The sequence below is a fragment of the Manacus vitellinus genome, unplaced genomic scaffold (genome assembly GCF_001715985.3).
Source record: "Manacus vitellinus isolate BGI_N305 unplaced genomic scaffold, ASM171598v3 scaffold_77_pilon, whole genome shotgun sequence".
In the NCBI taxonomy this organism is placed as follows: Eukaryota; Metazoa; Chordata; class Aves; order Passeriformes; family Pipridae; genus Manacus; species Manacus vitellinus.
The window spans coordinates 982,196-1,004,742 of NW_021940802.1; the positions used below are offsets into that span (position 1 = coordinate 982,196).

Here is a 22,547-nt window from a genome sequence, read left to right on the forward strand (position 1 = left end):
GCTTACTTAATAGGGGTTTAAGACTGATGTTGAAGGGCGTGGTGCTTTGGTTGCCAGCTGATGGCTGTTACACAGGATTATTCCTGGTGTAGCTGCCTTTCATAACGAGAAATTTAGTACTGCTGATGAGCTCTTTTCCTCTGTAGTGCACCCTGCACCTGGCTGCATGGGTTTTGTCTGGTTTGCATTCCAGCTTGCAGCTCCCTCAGCTGTTCACCTGTAGTCTTCTTACCCTGACCTATTTGTCTTTCCAGCAACCTTATTCCCTTGCATTTCAGGCAGGATACATAAAATAACGTGAGCTTTGATGTCTTAGTGCAATCCCTTGGGATCAATGGGGTGCTGCTGTGTTGTCAGGGAGGAGGGCACTGCCTTTGGGCTGGGTTTAGCTGCTGATCTCAGTGTGCCAGGGTGGGCTCCTGTCACAGGCTGGACCTTGCCTGCAGCTGGTGACTTCCCATTGCTCCAGCTTGGCTTTTGCAGTAGCTCTGTGCTGGTGGAGATTCTCTCGTGTTAACAATGGCAGGTTTTGTGTGTGAGTTAGACTAAAGCCTTGTGGGGAGAGCTCTGCACCTGGGGTGATGGATAAACTGGAAATTCATAAGGCTCTGGGTTAAATATAGATCTGACTGAAGAAACATGAATTGGCCAAAGGGGCTGCAAGATTCTATAAAGCAGCATGGTTTTGGTTGTTCAGAGAGTTCTAATTTAGGGAATGCTTGACCTTTAAACACAAGGGCCTTGGCACAGTGCAAGAGGGGCAAGCACTAAAGGATCAGTGCTCTTAATGGGGATCTGTAATTCATGGCAGCAGGACCTTTGCAGTCACTGCCTGGAATCTTTTGTAATTCTGAACAACACGTGATGCTTATTAAAATCATTAAGAGCTGAAGAATGAAGACTTTGTTTTGAATTTTTTTTTTTCTTTAGCACTGACCATGGGGAAAAAAATTAGTATCTGTATTGAGTGAGGGTTTTTTTTTTTTTTGTTGTGTTTGAGTTGTTTTACTAAAAGCAGCAATGGTAGAAAAAAGTGTAAAGAAATCCCCATCAGAGTGCCATACTTGCACATCTGGGAAAGATTTCAAATGTACTAATTGCTTGGGTTTTTTTCTGTGATACAAACAGAATCTAACTGTAGCACGTGTGATGGCTTAGGTGTCTCTTTTGATATGGTCCATTTTCTGTACTTGTGTTTATCAGTCAAAATCTTGACTATCTGCCACTTACATTCCTGTAAATGAAAGAAGAACTTAAGCCCTTGGTGTAAAATTTAGGGCAGGTAGTGGGAACAGGAAAAATTTTGTTCTAAAGTTGCATTTTTGAGCCAGCAAATATGGCTGGAAATGGCAAAAATGGTATTTGTCAGTAGTTAACTCCAAGGCTCTTGCTCTTTGCTCCTGTGAGGCTGTGGAATTACTGAGTAGACTGAGAAGGAATGCCTTTCCCTCTCATCATGACACAGCTCTGACAGCCATTAGGAGTTCACAAAGAGGGAAGGCAGCTTATCCATGCTTTAAAGACAGACCTCAGGTCTTGTTTGGGAATGCCAAGGTGGTTAATGTCAGGTATGCCTTTTGTTCTGGCTTCATGTGGAATTTTGTGGCTCCTTTTGATGCCGTTACATGTCGGGGCACTGAAACTTCGATGTCAAGGAAATAAAAGAAGGGGCTTGTGTTAAAGTATCATGGTGTTCCTAAACAGTTCTTTAAAGTTCTACAGAATTGCATTTGTTTGTCGTAATTGAATGTTTCCTCAATATTAATGAGCAAAGCCCAGTGCTGGAAGGTTGGATTGTTTGTGGTTGCCTGAGTGATAACAGAAAATCAGCTTCTCCTTGTTGCTTGGTGCCAAATGTGGACATATTTTTGATTTGAGTGGAGTCTGTGATGAAGTCAGAGGTCTGGATATAAGGTGGGTGAGTACCTGATTAAGACTTCTCAGGTAGTTGGAAATACAGTGGTCACAGATCTATAAAATGGAAGTAAATGCATGTATAACTGACATAAGAAATTTTTTTTAATTTATAGTATAGAATAAGAATTTACTCTCTATCCAGTTCAAGAATGGCCCAGGAGCATAAAAAGCAAGCAGGAATCTTTCTGATTATAATAATTGCTAACATTCTTTAATTATTAAAACAATATAGCACCTAAAAGAATCTACATAAGAGGTGCTAAAGAAGCCCGTGGTACCATCAGGTCTGGCCTTTGGAGACTCTGGCTTTGCTCATAAGCTGGAAAACAAAACCAAACTTTAATCACGAGAAGTATGAGAAGTATTTGAATGCAACTTAAATCATGAGAAGCATGAGAAGTTTTGAATGTTTGGAGAGAAGAGGCACTTGCTTTGCAGCTGATAGTGTCATGAGAAGGTGGTGATTTAGGACCCCTGGAATGGCCCCAGAGCAGTAACACAGCCCAGGATCTGCAGCACCCTCAGCACGTGTGTGATGGTGTGCAGGTCTGTCTGCTGTGCTGTCCATTTTAGCAAGAGAGGACAATGCCTGTTATTTCTCTGCTTATTTTGGAGCAGAATGCTTGGCAAAATAGTGACTGCTGTAATCCTGACAGGGCTGTGTAAAAATAGCTGCCAGCGTGGTTGTGCTGTCATAATCTGGGGACTTCCTCCTGGTCCTGGTGGGGCCTTCACTTCCTGTTTGCCAGCATTCAGGTCATGCACCAGGGCTTCTTTCCTCCTGTGTTTTGTAATTCTCTCTTCCCTAGCCCTCCCCTTTCCTCCAGAAAGTGTCTCACAGAGTTGAGCAGATGGAAATGCATTTGGTTTCCCTTTTTTAAGTGGTGGTAGAATCCTGTCCTTGCAATTCTTCTGACGCTCACGCTGCTGGCAGCCAGACAGCTGAGGGGATGGGCAGCACCTTGGTGGCCACATCAAGCATGGGTTGAGCTGTGTGCTCCAGATTAACTGGTGCACACCACTGACTTGCCCATGTGGCTGTTGCAGCTCCCTGCACTTACTCTCTACAGTCTGTAGAAATTGGATTACGAGGAGAAGGCTGGATTTTGTCCCTCTTGCTTTTTAACTCAAACCTTAAAATAGAGGCCCTACAATGTCTAATGCTTATTTTTTTTAGGCAATACACAACCATAGCAGGCGATGGTAGGGGGCCATGCTGTAGTTCAGTGTGAAGCCTGGGTGTAGGCTGCAAGCAGAACACCTGAAATGGAATTGAGAGACCCCTCTGGAGTTTATTGTAAATACTGTATTAGCTGGACACAAAAGAAAGATTGCTCAGGGGTAGTTGGATGAAACTCTCTGGACCTTTGCTTGGGCTCTAAGGGGAAAGTACATTTGCTATTCAGGTGTAAGAAGTTCATAATGGAAGGGCAATTAGATAACAAGAAAAAGTCTACTTTAGCAGTGCAGAAATAAGTACTGATGGTACTTTTGATGATATGCCTTATGCAGCTGTGTGTCTCAGAATGACTGAAGACCACTAAGACCAGAAAGGCTGACTAAGAAGTTTGGTTTCTGTAAAGCTCTTTGTGTACAAGGCACACGAGCAGCCAAGCTCACAGGTGACTGACATACGCAGGAAGCGATTCCTCACCATTCTGTCTCCTTCAGTGATTAAAACTCTGCTTAGGTATTTTAATTAATTAGGCTGAGATTTTTTAAAATTTATTTTATTTCCCCCCAAAGTGCCTCATGTCTTGGTTCATTCTGGTACAAACAACACCCAGGTGTTTACATGGATTGGGCTGTGTTTATGCAGCCCCGTATTTGTGACTCCTCGTAGAGCAGGGTTTGTCCATTAAAGCCTCTGTTGTTGCCACACCAGAGGAAGCCACTGTGCTGGTCGACAAGCAGGGTAATGAGCTTTACATTAAATATGTTTTGCAGGATGCAAGTTACTTTCTTAGGTTTTTTTCCGGAGTGGGTGTGCCCACACAGCAGGCGAGTGTTGTTCTTAGTCAGGAGAATCCCTCATGCAGTGAGATGCTAATCCTGTCAGCTATTGTATTAAAAAAAAAAAAAAAGAAAAAGGAAGACACTTACTTGAGTGTCACTGGAGGATTTCATGCTCACTGTCAGCCACACAGATAAAAGGCCCTTGGCTAGGAAGCAATCCCTTGCATGAAGAGAATGGAAGGAGACTTTTGTCCCTGCTCGGTGTGTGTGGGTGGCCCTTTGGTTACCAATAATTAAAGAGTGAGTGGAAGCTGTGTCTTCTCATCCCTATATGCTCAAACTTGCTCCCAGTTAAAACAATCATCTTCTCAGTTCTCTAATTGCAAATGCTGGGTTGGGGCAGAGGAGGTGACAGAGAGGTTAAAACTAATTTCTTGAGACTGGCTGCTGAGCCAGGGAGCAGTTCCCTTGGCGCCGGCTTAAACTCTTGGTCGACCTCTTAGAAACCTGCAATTAAACATTGGTTGCACAAGTGGATTGTGTTCATATTTAATAAGTAATCTTTCTTGTGTGAGAACAAGGATGTTAGATCTTGTGCTTTATTTTTATGCTAATTTTATAGAAAAATCTTTTTATAGTTCCTACTAGTGCAGCAACTTCTCTCAATTCTGAAGTTAAGGCCCAACCTTGATCGATGTTCAGCTTTTGCTGGAGTAGATGGGCAGCCTGATACTCCAGATTTCTGCAGTGTCACTTTGTTTCCTTGCAGTCTGCTACTTTACAGGCACCTAGGGATAAATGAGCTCTGCTGTAGGGTTGTGCTGCAGTGATGCTCTGGAAGGACTAATCCATCTCCGACTGAAACCACATTTTATAGAAAGGCAGTCTAGAATTATTTCGTGTGTTAATTGGGCTTTCACCCAAGAAAGTGTAAACCATTATTTTTAACAAAATCAAAGCCAGATCAAGGGCTGGACTCTTTCCTGGAGCGGGCACAAATCTTCACTGTTGCATCACCTCTTGGAAGAGGTTTGGTGACCTTATGGGGTGGGCTGACATGGTAGGAAGTGATGTAATCTTTTGAAAAGCCTCACAATTTCTCTGAAAGTATCACATGTACTGTGAGCTGTGGTGGTTGTGAATCTGCTCCTGCTGCTTAGCCAAGGATTGCATTTGGCCCTTGGGGATATTTGAGTGTGGGAGAAAGGGCCTGCTCCCAAACTCGTGGAAATGTAAGAGCTTTTGTGATGGTGGGGGACAAATGAGGAGCTTTGTTAAGTATAAGTTGGTTTTTATAACTTTATAAGTTGGTTTTTGTAAGTTTATAAGTTGTCTTCCTTAAGTATAACTCCTCCTAACTTTAAATACAGTCACATACATGTTTAGAGGATCCAGATCTCATTTGATTTTTCTTTCATCCCCTTGCAGAAGCTTTTAATGGTAACAAAAGCCCAGCTGACTCTGGAGTAGCATCATGGTACCCTACACAAGGCTCAGAGTAAAACAGCAAATGAGCACCTGCACAGGAGGGGAAATGCTGGTGTTATTGAATATTAGTAATTACCTCACTGTCAAGTTCTGTGTAGTGAGTCAATAACTACCACGATCCCAGTGGAGGCAGAAAACTGGAATGCTTTATGGGACTCATATTTAAAGGGTTTAGGATCTACATATTCAACAGGGGGTTGTCACTATTACAGTTATTATAAATGGGGTTTCGGGGGATGACATAAGGGAAAACCCCAGGTTAACAAATCATCATAGGGAAAACCCCATCTTATTTTAGGGGGATTACATGGGGGAAAGAGGTATTCAGGTTTGCAGAATGCACAGGAACCAGGGAACACAAAGGGAGAGATAAAACACAATAAGTCTTCTGCACTGACTTGATGAAATCAGGGCATGGTTTCTCCGGGTTTGGGCAGGACATCCCAAACCTGTGACATCAATGGATCCTTATCTGGAGTCTAGGTGGAGGTTTTTCCCCAGTCTCTGTTAGCCCAAGGCTTTTGTTTAAACCTAGCAGTTTTCTTTTTCTCATATCCAAATTTTGGAATCCAACAGTTATGTGCACAGGTTGAAGGTGAGGGTAAGAAGGAAGGCAGTGATGTCAGCAGAGGTACCTCCACGATGCATTTGCTCATTTTGCAGTGATATATTGATCATGCTGAATAACAGTGATTAATAACACTAGATGAAAGTTTTTTTCTTCTATGAATTATTGTAGCAAGGCTGTGTGAGACAAGTGCTTAAGATAACTCTGCATTGTCCTTTATGAAGTGTGTAATTTCAGGGTGATCTGGTTGAGTTTGAAGGTTCATCACATACCTTCTCAGGACTGTTGGTGGGCTTTAATGAGTTACTCTTTGAGGTCAGCTGCCAGAGATCTGGTGTAACGTTTACAGATCACTGCTCCTGGTTTTCAGTTTCTAAAAATTGTTTCCTTGTAGATAATACATACATCAAATTTCTGCACTGTCATTTGTAATGCCTGTCCTGGCAGTTGTTCAGCTCGAGTGCCTGCAGAGGTGTCAGTCTAACGGGACACCAGCGTTCAGAATCCACTTGCAGTCACTTCTTAATTCATGTGCAGAGGAAGATGAAGACACAGTGACCTGCTTAACAGGGTCAGACTGATGTTGTGTACTGCCCTGTACAAATAAATCATTCCATCAAATTTAGCAGAAGGGTTTAAAAAACAGCAATCGATGATCAAAACTTTTGTAGTGTGATTTCTGGAAAGAGTGAGTTTGAGCTGTGCTTCCATGCTGCAGTGGGCAGGTAAGGGCACTCTTTGCACTTTGAAGTAGAAGTATCTTGTCTCCTCTGCTGTCAAGCTCCTAAAAAGTGCTGATATTCAGCAGCATTAACTCCTTCTCCCACACATCTCCATCTTTCTTTCTTTTGAGGCCTGGTCCAGAGTGTTTGCTGGCAGCACACAGGACCATTAGTTCATTGATCTGTTATGATGTACAGGAGAGAAAGATGCCTCAGGATAGCTTGGTTTATGTTTTTCCTTAACCCATCAGACCTGAAATTATCCTGAAAGGAGTACTTTTTTTCTGTTGACTTCTGTGTTGCTTCCTCTCACCTTCCTGCCCCCACATGCTCCTTTTCTTTATTTATAAGAAAGCACAAATGTATGCTCACCAAAACCCCCATTCCTCTCTAATTTAAGCTCAGTAGAATGCACTTGGGGCCTTTTAATTTTCCTTCCCTGCTGCAGTTGCAGCCATTTTTCTTACAAAAAAAAAGAAAAGAAAAGAAAAAAAAAAGAGAGAAAAAAGAAACCCCAAGCCTTGGCTGAGTGCCCATTGCAGTCACTGAGAACAGCTGGAGCAGCTGCTGGTTAGCACTAACTCCAGGACAGGCTGGGGAAGGCAGCAGCAGGTTCTGAGGTGGCCATGGGGACACCACCCTGCCCACTGTCTCCAGCACAGGACACTGGGGGTGAGGAAATGCTCCACACTGTCAGCAAACGTATTCTTGACATCAGTGGTCACATCTGGTTGTGAGTGACAGTGACCACATTTTGGGAGGATGTGTATTTAGCTGATTTATAGCTCTAGCTGTGAAACAAAACCAGGGTTCACATCTTCAGGGGCAAGGGATGCCCACTGTCCTTCGTGGCAGATGAATGAAACACCTTGTGACCGATGTCCTTTGGCTTTTAACTCCAAGCTCTCCAAAACCTCCTGTTGGAAGTCAGGGTGGACAGTAATGAGTCCTGGCAGGGCTGGCTTTGCTCAGTGACACCAAAGGGAGAGTGTGTACTGCCTGCAGCTGGAGGGTAGGATGTGTGCTGATCTCTGCCAGTCAGCACAAAGCCTTGTGAAGGGAAAAAAGGCTAGAATCTCTCTTGAGTTGTAAAGAACAACCGAAATAAAATGCCTTAGTCTTATGACTTTCATCCTTACTTTTTTTAAAAAAGGACATCTTGATTAATGACACCTTTTCTTATTGGGGCATTGGGTTCTGTTTAATTTTTGATGGATAAACCACTTTTTCGCTGCAAGAGTAGCTAATGATAGCCTTCTAAATGGGGAAATTTCTGCAAATCATTCTTGGTTTTCAGGAATGAATGAGCAGGCACCTCTGTGTGCGTTTCCTCTGGTGAAACAATGGACATCACTCTGCTTTTCAGACTCGATTGAGCAAGGCAAGGGATTCTTTTCAGACAAGCTCTCCTATATTGCCCTTCTCCTGTATTTATGCCAGCTTTTCTAGTCAATAAGTTTGAAACTAATTCCTCTTCTTCCTAACATGCCTCGTGGAGGAACATGTTGTGCACATTCCGTGACTATGATAACAAGAAGCCCTTAAACATCCCTGGGTGAGTGAAGGCAAGGGTTAATGCCTCATGCTGCTTCATCTGCTGAGTACAATTAGCATCATATAGCAGTGTTTCACTGCAGAGGAAAGGGCAGCATGGCATTTATTAAAGACTGCCCCTCGCTGCTTGACATTTCAGCATCACGTGTGGCTGGATGCACAGCCTGGAGAATGGGCAGGAACACAGTTCCTGGCTGGGTTAATGCTGCTGGAGGACATGCACAGGCAAGGGAGGCTTCACTTGAGGAGAAATGAGCACGAGGGACAATGGTGTCCTATTTTCACTCATGATTCCTTTATGGAGAGGTTAAAGAAGAAAAACATGCACACTTGGGTGTGTAGGCTGCAGGCAATCCACCAGTGATGCCCTGCCTCTCACTTCCCAGTGACAGTGCTTAATTAGAGCCTGCTGGGGTGAGCCCTTCTGACTCTGAGGCATTTGTGGTTGGGCAGGACTTGTGGAGTTTGCTGCCAACATACTTTACGGTGTTGGATTGATCCTGTTTTCGTTGTGGTTTTTCAACCCCCCTCATATACTTTTGAAGATTACCTTTTAATCTCAGAAAATTGGTTATTGAAGTAATTGCCTGAGGAATTACTGCTGGGGAATATGTGTTGGTTCCCATGAGCATTATGGTGCTGTTTGCAGGACAGAAGATCCAATTGAAATGAAAAAAAATACTCTCTTGTATAAGTGCTTCTCATTCAGTCCTCTGACTCTGGGTATAATGATGTAAACATGCTCCTTCTGTTGATTACACTTCTGAAGAGACAACCCTTGCCAGTGATGTGACTGTGTGAAAATATGTGGGAAATACTAGTCATGGCTCAGAGTGCAGGTCAGGAGTGTGCACAACCTTCTCACGTTCATTATGAAGTCCAAAAGTAAGTGTTCTTCCTGGAAAATTGGGTTTATGACAGTGTCAGATGAAGAAAAATTTACTAATGCAGGGATTGCCTTGAAAACTGCTGCAGAGCATAAAAGTGCTGGAGTGTTGTCGCTGTGAAGTTTGTCCTTCCTCCTGTATTGGCTGGATAAATCTCTGCTCAGGATAAGGACATTTTTGGGCTAGTGCTTAGCTTGATTTCACCTGCTTCTTCATATAATGGGAGAGTGGAAAAGGTGAAGTATAAAAGCAAAACTTGCTTATTGTGTTCCTGACTGGTTGTTTGGGGTTTTTTAGATTTACTGCTATTCTGTATTTCACGGGACATTGGGACTCTCATGTCCCTACTGTAGGTCAGGGAACTGAAGCAGAAAGTGATGGAATGGCTTTCCAAACAGTCATACAAGAAATTTACTGAAGAGCTGGGAATAAAACCAATCTCTGGAGATTTATGGCTGCTAATACTTAACTTATTTACCAGAGACTGCCTGAAGGGAAGAAATTGCAAAAAATTAGATTCCACATTTAATATTAGCAAGCAGTTTATGAGTAAGGGTAGTTTAGTTTGTTGTTTGTTCCCCCTGTGCCCAGCATATTTTCTTTAATCTTTGGGAGGGAAGAATTTGGAATGAGAACAGGAAAATTCTGATCTTTTCAGGCAGGATGGATGAAGCTTGTGGGTTTCCTCTGTGTCTGCACCAGACCTGGCTGAGAAAAGACTGCATGACCAGTGTAGGATGACTTTTTTTCCCACTCTTCCTTTTGTTCCACTCTTTCCCTTTCTAACCCTTGTGCTAATTTGGGGTTAGATATGAATTGGTGATCTGGTTTTGTGCAGGTTGGTGTTGTGACACTGTTGACCAGCCTTTTCTCCTCCCCTCTTCTGCGTGTCACGCAGTCTGTTCAGCACTGTGGTGCCCAGGCATGGGCAGGATAGCTGGATCCTGCTGTGCAGGACAGTGTGGAAGCAAGAATCAGTTCCTGATGGAGGTATTTGCTTGTAGAGAGGCAGAGTAATGAAGTTGAAGGTTGCCAGGTCAGGAAACTCTGCAGGCTTTTGGTTTATTCCTTCTCTCATGTCAATGTTTGATCTTGGGTAAGGCCTTAAATCTCCTTCTGTCTCTGGTTCCTTCATGGAAAATGGGCTGTAACTCCTTTCTATGAGAGGTGAATTTCCAGGATTAGAAAGAGCATGAAAATGTTGCAGGTAACTTCCAAAGCCACAGTAAACAGCTTGTCACTTCACTTGCTCCAGCATCTTCTGAGAGCAGCAGCATTCCAAGGCAGGGCAGTAAATTCCTGCCATGTGTTCTACCTGTGGATTACAGTGAGTGCTTCCACATGGTTCCCTCACCTCCTGCCTTTGTGTCCCCCTCAAGGGAATGGTGGGGCACGAGAGAGGCCTTTCCAGGTTGCATCATCCCTGCTGGTATGAAGGTTTCAGCAGGATGTGGTGAACCAAGGGGTAGTTTAAGATAGCTGAGACCTGTGCTTCTCTTTCTGCATGAGCAAAAGTGTTGCTCTCTGTGGTGCCTGTGGGGCCATTTTGTGGGAGGACACGTTCAATATTTTAAATGAAAAGAGAGTAACCTTTTCACCTCCTTAGCATGTTTTATCTGTATACTATGGAGGAGCTGCCTCAAATTTTAACTCAACAATGGGATGATGGGCTGGGACAGCCTGAGACATTTCAGCATGGGTCAGGAGTGTCCAGAAATAATTGCTGCTTCATACCTGTTGAGTGGCCTTTGTGAAACAAAAGGATGGTTTTGCCATGGGCAGGTGTCCATATAATAACAGCTTTGAGATTTCAGAAAGCAGTTTGAATGTCTGAGACTAGTGAGGGAGTGCCAAAGAAGCAGAGCTGCTCGCCTTGTCCAAGAGAGAGTGGGCAGAGGAGTAGCTCTGTCACACCCAAGCTGGGACCTGCAAGGGCAGGTCTGGGAAGGGTGTAGGGAGAGACTAATGCTGTGGCTGCTCCTCATGCTGGGTCTTGTGTGTGCCTCTGAGACTCAAGAGCTGTCATGTTAACACCTTTTCTCATAATTCACTTTGGAAGCAAACTGCTTCTTAGCTGCTTCAGCAATTTCCACACCTGAAGCCAAGCTCTCAGCTTCAGTAATCCCTTGGGTCACACCTGTAAGAGGACCCTACATACCAAATCACAAAAGCAGTGGAAATGGAGCTGTTGTGCCTGCGAACAAAGAAGACAAGTGCTGGTGTTTTTAAGTGAAGTGTCTCCTGCATTGCTCTGAGCCATTTCCACTGTCTTGATTTTGACTGTGGTTTATCCCTCAATTTTTTTTTTATTTTTTTTTTTTGAGGGCTCATTTCAAAGGAATACTGACTGAGGAGAGAGGCTACAGCCACTTGCCAGCTGTGTCTGGTATGGCCAACATCTGGCCACTAGTTCTTGTATGTGGAGTTGCTGCTTAGCCACTGATGGAGGCACAATTGCTTTTAGCCCTCCAGTGCAAGTTAATGCAGTTTAAGTGTCTAGCTAACTAAACTGACAGGCTAAATTAGACTTTTATCATCAAATCTTTTTATCCCAGAGGCAGTGCACTGAAGGAATATATTCTAAATATAGGCTCCAGTGTGTTTTTACCATTTAAAAATGCCATCAGGAATGTCTCTCTAATCTGTGAGGAGGATATTGTGATCTTATAAGGCATTTGCATTTCTTCCTGCTGAACCTGAAACCTTGTTAAATCTCGTGTTAGTCTGATGATCACACTGGCTTAGCTCGAATGGAAGGAAAGGAGCATCAAGAGCTAGACCACACTGCTGCCATCCTGTCCCTCCCAGCACTGCCAGAGCATCCCTGCTGGTTTGCTGTGCCTGGTGGCTTGGGACAAGGGAACTCTACAGCCAGTTTCTCCTCTGCTGTGCTGCCCTCAGATCTCTGAGAACACATAGGAGCCTGCTATTAATTCAAGCAACACAAGATTCTGAAGTCATCTGAACCTTGTATTGTGGTGTCAAAAACCTCTTGTTTGGTTTTGGGAGGTTTTGTTTTCTTTTTCCTCTCAAATGGCAGTCTCTTAAAAGCATGAGCACTTTGTCCCAGCATTATAATGGCACAAAACTGCCTGTTGTGTTTTAGCTGCAGCTTCCCCAGTGCTGCTGAGGACAGTTTGGCAGCAGTGAGGTGTGTGAGGTGAAGCAGTGCTTCAGTGAAAGTGGAGAGAGTGATTTAGAAGCGGTGTGACTGAGCTCAGAGGCCTTGCTGATGTCCAGGACTTCAGTCTCAGCTGTCAGGAAAGGAGGGATGAGCTCTGCTGGCCCTGGTTCGTGCCCCTCCACCCCCTGCCACACCGATGCTGTCAGCAGCCCTGGCACCCAGCTGGAGAGGGCCAAGGAGGACTGAGGCAGTGGGAGAGGAAGGTTAGGTCATGCTCAGAGGATTAGGATGTTTAGGGGAGCACATGAAAGTACCTGTGTCTCACTGCAATCCAAGCCTGGTGCGTTCATTTAAGGACTTTGCTGACAAACTGTTTAGTCACAGCGCTGGTCTACTAACTGAAGAATGCAAGAACAGCCACTTACAAGAAAATTTAAAATGAAAATATATGAGTGCAATGCACAAGAGGGATATACTTTCCTATATTAAATTCCTTGCTCCCTGTAAAGATGTGCCAATCTCTTCAGAGCAGCGTTTTTGTGCACGTTGGTATTACTTTGTTAGGTCATTTTGGTCGTGAGGAATTTGTTATTTTGGAAAATGTGCAATGCTTGGTGAAGCCACGGAAAACATCTCATATTTTGAATCAGATAAGCAGAAGGAACTAGGAGCTGAACTGGTGCTAAAGCTTTGTAATTAAATTCAGATTGACAGTGCAGAAACATGAACAAAAGTGCGATTGACTTTTAGTGCTAATTAATCTTCTGATGCATATTAACATATCCTGATTAGTTTAATGTTGACGAGATATATTGATAATTAAAAGGAAATTGCTAGGAACAAAATATGAAAACGTGGAAATTTCACATAGGGGCAGGAAAATCCCAGTGTTCCATGGTGCCATCTGAAAACTGCTTGCAAAGGTACTTGGAGCTTGTCAGTGACCTGGCCAGCTCTCCCGATGAGGAATGCTTTTCCAAAAATATTAAGAGGCATATTTAAACTCCTGTAGCAAATTAAGTTTCACACAGCTCCTCAGAGAAGCTGCAGCCTGCACTTCTAAAGGTAAAACTGCTGTCCTGTACAGATTAAACCCCCCCAAATCACAAAATGAGGGAGGGGAAGGGGAAGGAGGAATGAGGGTTGGGGCTGGAGGCTGAGCAGAGGTGGGGGCTGAGCAGGAGACTTCTCATGCAGCTGATGGTGTTGTCTCTGTGGACCTGTCTGTAGGGTGGGTCACTTGGTTAAAGCATTTCTTGTCTCATGCTCTCTTCTGTCTGTTTTTTTTTCCTGCATGTCATTTGGGTATGAGATTTAAAGAGCAGCTGGTCACTGCCAAAAGAAACCAAGGTTGCTGCTGAGTGTGGAAGGTGGTAAAGGAATACGAATAAATTGCCATGTTGAATCAGATCTGTCATCTCTGCAGTCCAGCAGTTTCCACCAGTGACCAGTATCTGAAAAAAGGCATTGGGAAGGTGCAGGATTAAGCTACCAGCACATGGTAGCAATCCTTCCAGACTAGAGACCAGCTTAAGCCCCAATGCCTGAACTTTAACTTTTCCAAAATGCCTTCCTTGTAGCAATGTACTATGGTTTATTCTTTATATTTTTATTGAAATACTTGTATCTTCCTTTTTTTTTTTTTACCTACTAGGCATTTGAGAAAAGCAAATTCGTTGTCGCTCCAGAAATGTTCATAACTTTCATTCCAAGCTGGATATAAAATGTTAATTGCTTTACTGCAAATCCATAACTGACATCTTGACTCTTCTTCAGTTGAAGGATCTGTGGTTAAACATTCACCTGAAGCTAACATTTCTGTTCCATTACAGTTATAATTCTAGTGTCCACAATTCATTTTCAGTTACAGATAACTGGCAGGATTGACATATTGATCTTAAACTTTTTTTTTTTTAAGTCTCTCTTTGCTTTTTGTTGTCATACCACGTTTGTGGAATAAGCAGAGAAACATTCTCAAAATTCACTATCAATAGCAAGAAACTTGTGATTTTTATATCACCATTGCAAGGGACTTGTGATTTTTATATCAGCATCATGGGCAAAACAACCTCAAAGTGGGGATGTTAATTAAATTTATTACTAACAGGATCAGAGCAGGAGACTGAGAAGTAAAATAATCTTAAAAACACCTTCCCCCCACCCCTCCTTCCTTCCAAGTTCTACCTCCTCCCTCCAGTGGTGCAGGGAGACAGGGAACAGGGGTTATGGTCAGTTGTTGTTTCTGCAGCTGTCAGGGAGAGAACTTGAGATTTATTTTAAGGCCCCATTGACTGAAGATTAAAACTGTAGAAATTGTTTGATTTTTTAGCAATGAGGTTTCCTGAGCTGTGATAGCACAGTGTTTTCTACATGCTTTGAGTCTGCTGATGTAAGAAATGGTGCAAACACAAAAGTTGATTTAATGGCATTTTGGTGAATGACACTAGTTTTGGTAAACCTTTATCAGCTCATTATGGTGGATTTCCCATGGATGTTCTAATTGGCTTTTGGGCAGCATTCCCTAGTGGTTTTGGGGGAGGAGAGGAGAAGGACCCCATGGACTGGTGTGGCTGGGAGGGGATGGCAGCTTGATACTGCTTTTGCCCTGACCTTGGGAAATCTGGAAGATAAGAACTTTGATAGTCCCTTGATATTGGTGTCTTGCTGTAATTTCCTTGAGGCAGCTGTTCATTCAGCAGAACGTGGTGCTTTGCAGCCCTCAGGTCAGAAAACTTTTATTTTGTTCAGAGATACTCTAAAGTGTATCATTCCAACGTAACTGTGAGCAGTTTGCTTCCCTAGTAGGTGGAAATGGAGTTTGGGAAGAGAGGGAGAGCAGAGTAACTTTGACTTCTCTTTCTGTGTTTTAGGTAATGTTAAAGCAAAAGTGGATGGGTAGATGCTGGACTTGGGGAGGTGTGAAGGTTCAGGAGTTTCATGCATAGCAGTAAAAAGTCAGTTTTCCTTTTAATAGCTTGATTTAAAACAGGTCCGAGCTGTAGCCATGGCAAGTAATTGCATTGCCCTGTAATTTTGCACAATTTTGTTAAAAGTTTCCTGTTCTACATAGTCTGTTGTGATGGAAGTCTCAAAAACAGTGAATGGTTGACAGCAGACCATGGAATTAACAACATACCTTCAAGCCTCTGAACAAAAATATGTTCTCTTTTATGAAAACTTATAAACTGACAAAAACCTTTCAGGTAAGGATAGGATTTTAAATACAGAATTTATTGTTGTAAGATTTTATTGAGGCAAAAAATGCATAAACCTGTGAAAAATAAAGAGATATTTTACATGGGTAACTCAATGTTAATAACTCTTCCAAATTTACATTAAGCATTCCACATCAAGGCTTAAGGCAATCCCCAACTCTGGGAGATTAAGTGGTTTCTTGCACCTTTCTCTGAAGCATCTGGCATTAGACTGTGTAGGAGACAGGATATTGGATTTAAAAAAGCACCCAGCCTCATCTGCTGAGGCAGTTTCTGTGTTAAAATACTCCCTGTCAATTGTGACCTGGGCAAAATGATGACACTCTCTTTTTCAACTGTTAAAGGAACCTGAGGCCCAGCCTCTGCATCAGAAGTTTTAAGAGCCAATGAGTCATTATTCCCAAGAATCCTTCCCTTAGTGGCGTTCCTGAGCTCCTCGGTGGAATCGTGCCCGGACCCTGTGGTCTGGCTGATCAGCTGTGGCTTTGAGTGTGCTGGGCTTCCATGTGCTTGTTGGCATCCTGCAGCCAAGCAAAGGGTGCCACTTCACTGGGCAGAGAGGTGCCCAGAGTCCCTTCCTCTGTGCCAGCAATTTGTCATACATGCTGGTCTGTAAAGGGTGGATCTTGATTTGTTATGGGGAAAAAAAGATGGTGTATTTGAGAAGCTGGCATGATTTTTGTTATCCCTTTAACATTTATGGAGATCTTGGGTATTAGGCTTTTAAGCTGCTTTGTTGAAACTCATTTGACAAGGACTTGCACAGATGGTGCTTTACTTTCTGTCGGAAATGTGTTGCTTTTTATTTCCCTTGGGTCATCTTGGTGAATCTGGCTAGAATTTCTTCAATGGACATTTGCTTATCTGAAATAAAATTTAGTCTGATAGGAGCAATATCTGGGTGTCTTCAATCATAGACAGAGCTAGCATATTTGATCAGCTGTTTCAGCCTTGGTATAGACAGTAGTTTCTGTGCTATTAATATGCCTGCTCTAATATACAGAAGTAATAAAATACTGAAATCTGTTTCTCTTCAAAGCAGATTTTTTTTTTCCTGCACTGACAGTATTTTTTCTGAAGAGCTGTCAAAAGATGATCAATTGAAAATGCATGATTAGACAAGGAGTTTGAGATGCAGCTCTGTCCTTGACCTGGCCTGATATTAATGTCAACCATGAAAACTTGCCACATGGGCAGTGGCATCCCAAAAAGATCTCGTGGCACCTGAAAGCTCCAAACAGGCCTTGGGTTGGATTGTGGCGAATGCATGTGCAGCACTTAAAAGATGTCATTTGTAATCTCATTGATTTTGGCCCATCTGCCAGGCAGTGTGTTACAAATAAAACTGCTGAAAGTGGTCAGCTCTGCTCTCCATCTGCCAGGGGCTGTGGGAAGGAGCTCACCCATGGGAAGGAGCTCGCCCTGGTCCCCGCAGCAGGGTTCCCCACATGTGGGCTGCTGCGGGGACCGGCACCTACAAGTGTTTCCAGCAAAATAAAAACCCCCAAAAAAGAAGCCAGGAGAAGGCAAAATAATGCCAGTGTCAGGTCTAGGCAGAGCCAGACTGTGCTGAAGGTGTTGGATCAGTGACCTGCCTCCAAGTGCCTTTGCTGGCACGCTGCTGGGGATGGCACTTGGAGCAGGGAGTGCAGCCGGCTGCTCCCGCTGACCTACTTCAGCCAGCGTGACCCCGCGGGCTTAGCCTGGTTCTGCAGCAGCCCTGCTGACCCCGGCTGGGAGGGGGCTGTAATCCTCAGCCATGAGCAGCTGCAGGGAGCTGTGTCAGGGCGAGTCAGCGTGGGACAGGCTGCTAATACCGGCTGTGTTCGCAGGGATTCCGGTTTTGCAGAGGCGAGTCTGACCCTGCCATAGAGAACACGTGTGTGCAGCAGTGCCTGGTCATCTTGCAGTCATCTGGTTGAAAACCAGTCTTGTTTTAACAGTCAGTACATGGTTGTTCCCTCCCACAGAGGTTCTATGTGAGCATTCTGTGCATCACAAAACACCTTGGATTTTGGATAATGGATAATTCAGGTGCTGCGGTTTATTTTCACGAGCCCAGTGTTGGCCACTTAATAGCATTTGGAGGTCTGATCCCAGAAGAGGAGAGTGTAGGAAAAGGTTACATTCCTTTGCATCAAAGAAATGTATGAGGGTAAACATTTTCAACCATTAAAAACTGAAGTTACTTATGCAAACTTCTAGGTTTACTAATAAAAGATGTGTTCTCTCTGACTGTCCTCTAGGCTTTTGGACAGGCCCATACCAACCACAAGAAGGTAGCAGCAGATGGAGAGAGCAGAGAGGAGACCTTGATCCAGGAATCAGCTACCAAAGAAGAATACTACATGAAGAAGGTTATGGAGTTGCAGACAGAACTGAAGCAGATCAGAAATGTCCTTGCCAACACACAGTCCGAAAACGAACGCCTTAATTCCGTCTCGCAGGAACTGAAGGAGGTGAGTGAAGGTGTGAAGGGGTGCACCACAGCTTGCATTGTTACATTTTCACAAAAAAAAAGGAAAATTCTTGAGCTGAAAGGTGATTTGACAGACACGTGGCTGCTTGTTTTAGCAATGCTGGTAGTGTGGATACTGCACATCAGTTCCCTCAGTCCCAGAACTGCTGCCTTAAAAAGCAGAGGAACCTGTTTAGGCCAAGCACAGGGATCCTTGGAGGTACTTTTTCTGCCTCCCTCCCAGTGCAGATTTTCTTGCTGCAGAATGTTTGTGGTATAATTTCCCTTTATATCAGTTTTTCCACCCTAACTTCTGAGAGTGTGGGATCATAGCAAAACACTGAATTGCATAAAGAGACTGATAGTAAAGTTTATAGTCTTGTGTTTTCTCTCATAAAGTGACAACTTTTACATAGGTTGCTTAACTTACTACCTCAGAGTAGCTTTGACCTTTTTTTTTTGTTTTCCTACTGAAACCTCATATTTTTAAGGGGAAATAATCGCTAAGAAATTGAGTTATAAAGTTTAATGACTTAAAAAATCTGTAACTCAGCACAAGTCACTGTGGCACTGGTGCAGAAAAGATTGTTTTGAGAGCTCAAACCATTGCTTCAGTTCAGAGTGGTAAAAGAGACTGTAAACCACAGATGGATGGATTAAACAGTCAGCAATTATTACTCCTGAGCTTTCTTGCACCTTCCTTTGAAGCACTGGGGACTAGTCTGGTCTAGTCCTGAGCTAATTGACTGGGCTCCCCTGCCCTGAGGGGAGGTTATCCAAGAGTCTGAATCTCAACTTACTCCACGTGAGCACAGCTGGAAGTGTCTCATGTAATTTCTTCTTTGTATAGTAACAAACACATGGATAATATTTGGTGATAAAACAAGAGAGGAAATGTGGGCTACTTCTGTGGAGATGTGGTGGCTCCCTAGTACCTCTCGTTGGGATATGACAGAGAAGATTCCTGGTGCAAACTGTCACAGGTGATCAAACAGGCCAGTCAACTTCTCCTTTAACTTCCTGGGCCCTGGCTGTGGGATAAGAGAACTGGAATCAGGCTTTGTCATTAGACAGGGAACCAGTTCCTGCAAACACACACAACTCTTGTCTATATTTCCTGACCTTTAAGACTAGCTTAACAGAAAACCCTCCCCCCCCAGAGGCAGCCTGGTGTCTCTGAGGGATTCCAGACCCTGCTCAAAGAGTGCTGAGCAGCAGAGTTCCAGTCTGCTCCCAGTGGCACTGCAGCTGGAGGTGATGTTTCCTTCCAGATACTGCCACATTCCAGTCACCTTTGCTGGGAGCTACATTTTGCTTTATGCAGCCCTGAGATGAGCCATTTGCAAGGTTTTAAAGTAGGTTTTGTCTTGTGCTTTGTCCTTCCACCTCCCCCATACAGCCTTTTGCACAAAGACCCCAGTGAGGATGGAAGAGTGCAGGAAGAGGAGAAGTGGGTGATGGCAGGTTTCTTGAGAAGATTCTGATTTTTTTTTTTAAGCTTCTCTCTGTTGAAGGGGGGAAGAGGCATTTAGTCACTTGACTAGACATAAAGGCTGATGATAGTTTAACTGACTGTGACTGATTCCAAACTTTGAATGAAAACTGAGCTCAGTTAAAGAAAAATAAAAATCAAAATATAATGTGATGAACATGCAGTCAGGGGTTCCTCTGCCTGTTGCATTGTGTCATGGTGCTACATGTATTCATGCTCCTTTTTAGCCTCACTGTTTCTGCTCCTGCCAGTAAACTGGGGTGGGGCAAAGGGGCGAGAAGGAAAAAATGAGTGGCATGAAAGCTTTAGTGTTAAAATGAAAACATCTGGACCAGTTGACCATGTGTGGTTTGGGATTCTTTTCCTCTGAAGATGCCCCATTTGAGTGTTGCATTCTGTTTTGATTTGCCTTTTATAATTACTGGTAGGGAACAGTGAGGCAGGGTGTGTGAACAGAACCTGTATTGGCCTCCTCATGGCCCACAGAACAGCCAAGCAACGGGAGCAACTTGAGGGACTTGGCTTTTCTCATATGGTGCATCAGAAAGTGGTTCAAACAGTCACTGTTTCACCATTGCTGTCCACTAAGTGGAAGCAGGAGGGTATGCACAGGCCTCTTGTGATAATGTATAGGTCAAAAAGTGAATTTAATTGGAAAGCTTTGTGTGAGAGAAGTCAAGGAGAACACATGGCTGTAGTAAGCTAGTTAGCAAGAAGAGCAGTGTGGTTTTCCTCAGTCCCTGGTGCCATGCTTAGCTTCAGCCTGTCTCCTGGTGAAAGTTTTATGTTGATATTAGTCCAAGGAGACAATGTGCTGGGAAAAAAGGCTGCTGCAGTCTGAAAGTGTTGGGGATGAAGGTGGAATATGATCTACTGTTTTATACTGCAGAGTGGAAATTCCTTCCTTCATTTTTTTCTGACTGCTGGCGAAAGAAAAATTACTGTAGCTCTTCTCCATCTTCTTGTAGAGAATGTTTGTGGACAGACCTAGTCTTTATTGTGTGTGTTTTGGAAGCCCTGTGTTAGTGCCTATCAAGAGCACTGACACGCAGGATGTCTGGGGGAACAGGAGACTTTACTTCCATTGCAACTGTTCTGGATTTGATCCAAGTAAGAGGGAGGATGTGGAAAGTGCTTGTCTGTGTGTCCTCTGGCCAGACAGAGGGCTCTTCCTGTCAAACCCTGAAGGAAGTTCAGAAGAAAGCAAAACAGAACCCCACAGGAAATACCCTACAGGAAATCAACTGAGGCTGAATCTCCGCTTCATTTTCAAGGGAGATTTACTTGTCAGGGCTGGCTGCAAACATTTTTATCTGCTGGTTTGTAGCTGTCTGACAGGATAACTTTACTGTTGTTAGGACTTTTTTGAAAGAATCTGTTCAGTCCTTAGTAGTGGCACAAGGAGGGTGGTCGAGTTCACCAGCTCCCCTTGAGATGCTCCTGGCAGCAGTGGTGGGTCGAAACAAGATGTTGGCCTACATCAGTTGGAAGCACATTGAAGCACATCATTCCTTTTGTGACCTCTCAGGACACTTGCACAGAAGCAAGGTGTTGTTTCTGGAAGGAGAAGAGTGATATTTGGCACACCTGGGGTTGCTGTAGCAGACACAAGTGATTTTGATGCCTTCTGTTGAATTATCCAACTGTGGCCTGTCCAGGCAGGCCCACGGGGTGGTTACCCAGGAAGAGTTTCAGTGCTGTTATTAACCAGCTCAGCAGCTCCTGTGTCCTGGAAGAGTCACTGGAAGGAGAAATTGTTAATTGCTATTCCTTTTTAGTCTGCTTTTGTCTCTACTGTGTTTTAGTGGCACCAAAACAGATTTCACAGGGTGATCGGGCTGTGAAGTCATGAGGTGGCTGTGGCCAAAACAGAGAAGCTGAAAAATAAAGGAGGGATTCTTTACCAGGAAAGGAAAAGGTGTTCTGATTATGTAAACTAAGGAAGGAAATATACTCTAATGTGTGTGCTTTTATATATGTCAAGAGAAATAGCTGACATGACATGGTACAATATAATATTAAACGGCATGTTTTAAACCCCCTCAAGTTATCAGCCACATATGTGCAATTTTCTCCCTCCAAAGTTGTAAGATGGAAGCTGTTTTTCTGAGGTTTGTTCCAAAGAAACTTTCTTGTTCTTCACTAACATCTAACAGGCTTTATCAAGAGAGTCTAGACCTGAAGGATAACAGGCACCATGCAGTTACCTGGCCTGCTGTGTGGAGGGGGCTCTCTCCCTTTTTTTTCCCCTGAACACAGACATACAGTTGTTTATCATGGGGGGTTCTTTCTTTGTTTTTAGCTGTAGAAAAATGGATACCCAGCACACAGACCTCTGTAAAGATCTATCAGTTTTACCCCTCCATCCTATTCCCTAAACCATGTCTCTAAGCACCACACCCACATGTTTTTTGAACACTTCCAGAGGCTGTGATTTCACCACTGCCCTGGGCAGCCTGTTCCAGTGTCTGACCAGCCTTTCAATGAAGAAAATTTTCATAGTATCCAATCTAGACCTCTCCTGGCACAACTTGACACCATTTCATCATGTCCTGATGCTTGTTATCTGGGAGAGGAGCCTGACCCCTACACAGCTATGACCTCCTGTCAGGGAGTTGTAGAGAGTGAGAAGGTTCCCCCTGAGCCTCCTTTTTGCCAGGCAGAGCCCCCCCAGCTCCCTCAGCGGCTCCTGATCAGACTTGAGCTCCAGACCCTTCCCCAGCTCCCTTCCCTTGTCTGGACACACTCCAGCTCCTCAAAGTCTTTATTGTCCTGAGGAGCCCAAGCTGAACACAAGTTTCAAGTGGAAGCAGATCATCAGTCACTGGAAGCATGAGATGTGCTGTCTTAAGTCAGGCCACTGGACCATGGCTGCCTTCCACATGCCTTCCACAAAATAATTGCTAGTAGTCATCTCTCCACATCCTTGGGCATGGAATCTGCAGGTCCTTGTATCAGCTTTCTGGGCCTTGCAGTTAAAATACTGCAAACAGAGGTGGGAGAGGTATTGCTGGGGGGCCTGGGACACAGTCTGTCCACAATATCTGACTGTTTAATTGCTAACAAGTATTTATTTTTTGGAGCCAGTGTTTTCTCCATGGTAGGCCATTAAGTTGTTTGTTAGACCTACCCTTCTCAGAGTGCTGATGGCTGAGAGTTCTTCTAT

General features: G+C 43.9%; 1 protein-coding gene across 1 annotated transcript in view; it reads left to right on the forward strand.

Moving 5' to 3' along the window:
* Positions 1 to 22,547, forward strand: part of BICD2 (BICD cargo adaptor 2) — a 79,414-nt gene that overhangs the window by 21,248 nt on the left and 35,619 nt on the right. The window contains exons 2-3 of the mRNA XM_029964656.1: positions 17,402 to 17,542; positions 17,678 to 17,890. Of these exons, the coding sequence (XP_029820516.1) occupies positions 17,402 to 17,542; positions 17,678 to 17,890 (354 nt within the window). The remainder of the gene's footprint in view (positions 1 to 17,401; positions 17,543 to 17,677; positions 17,891 to 22,547) is intronic.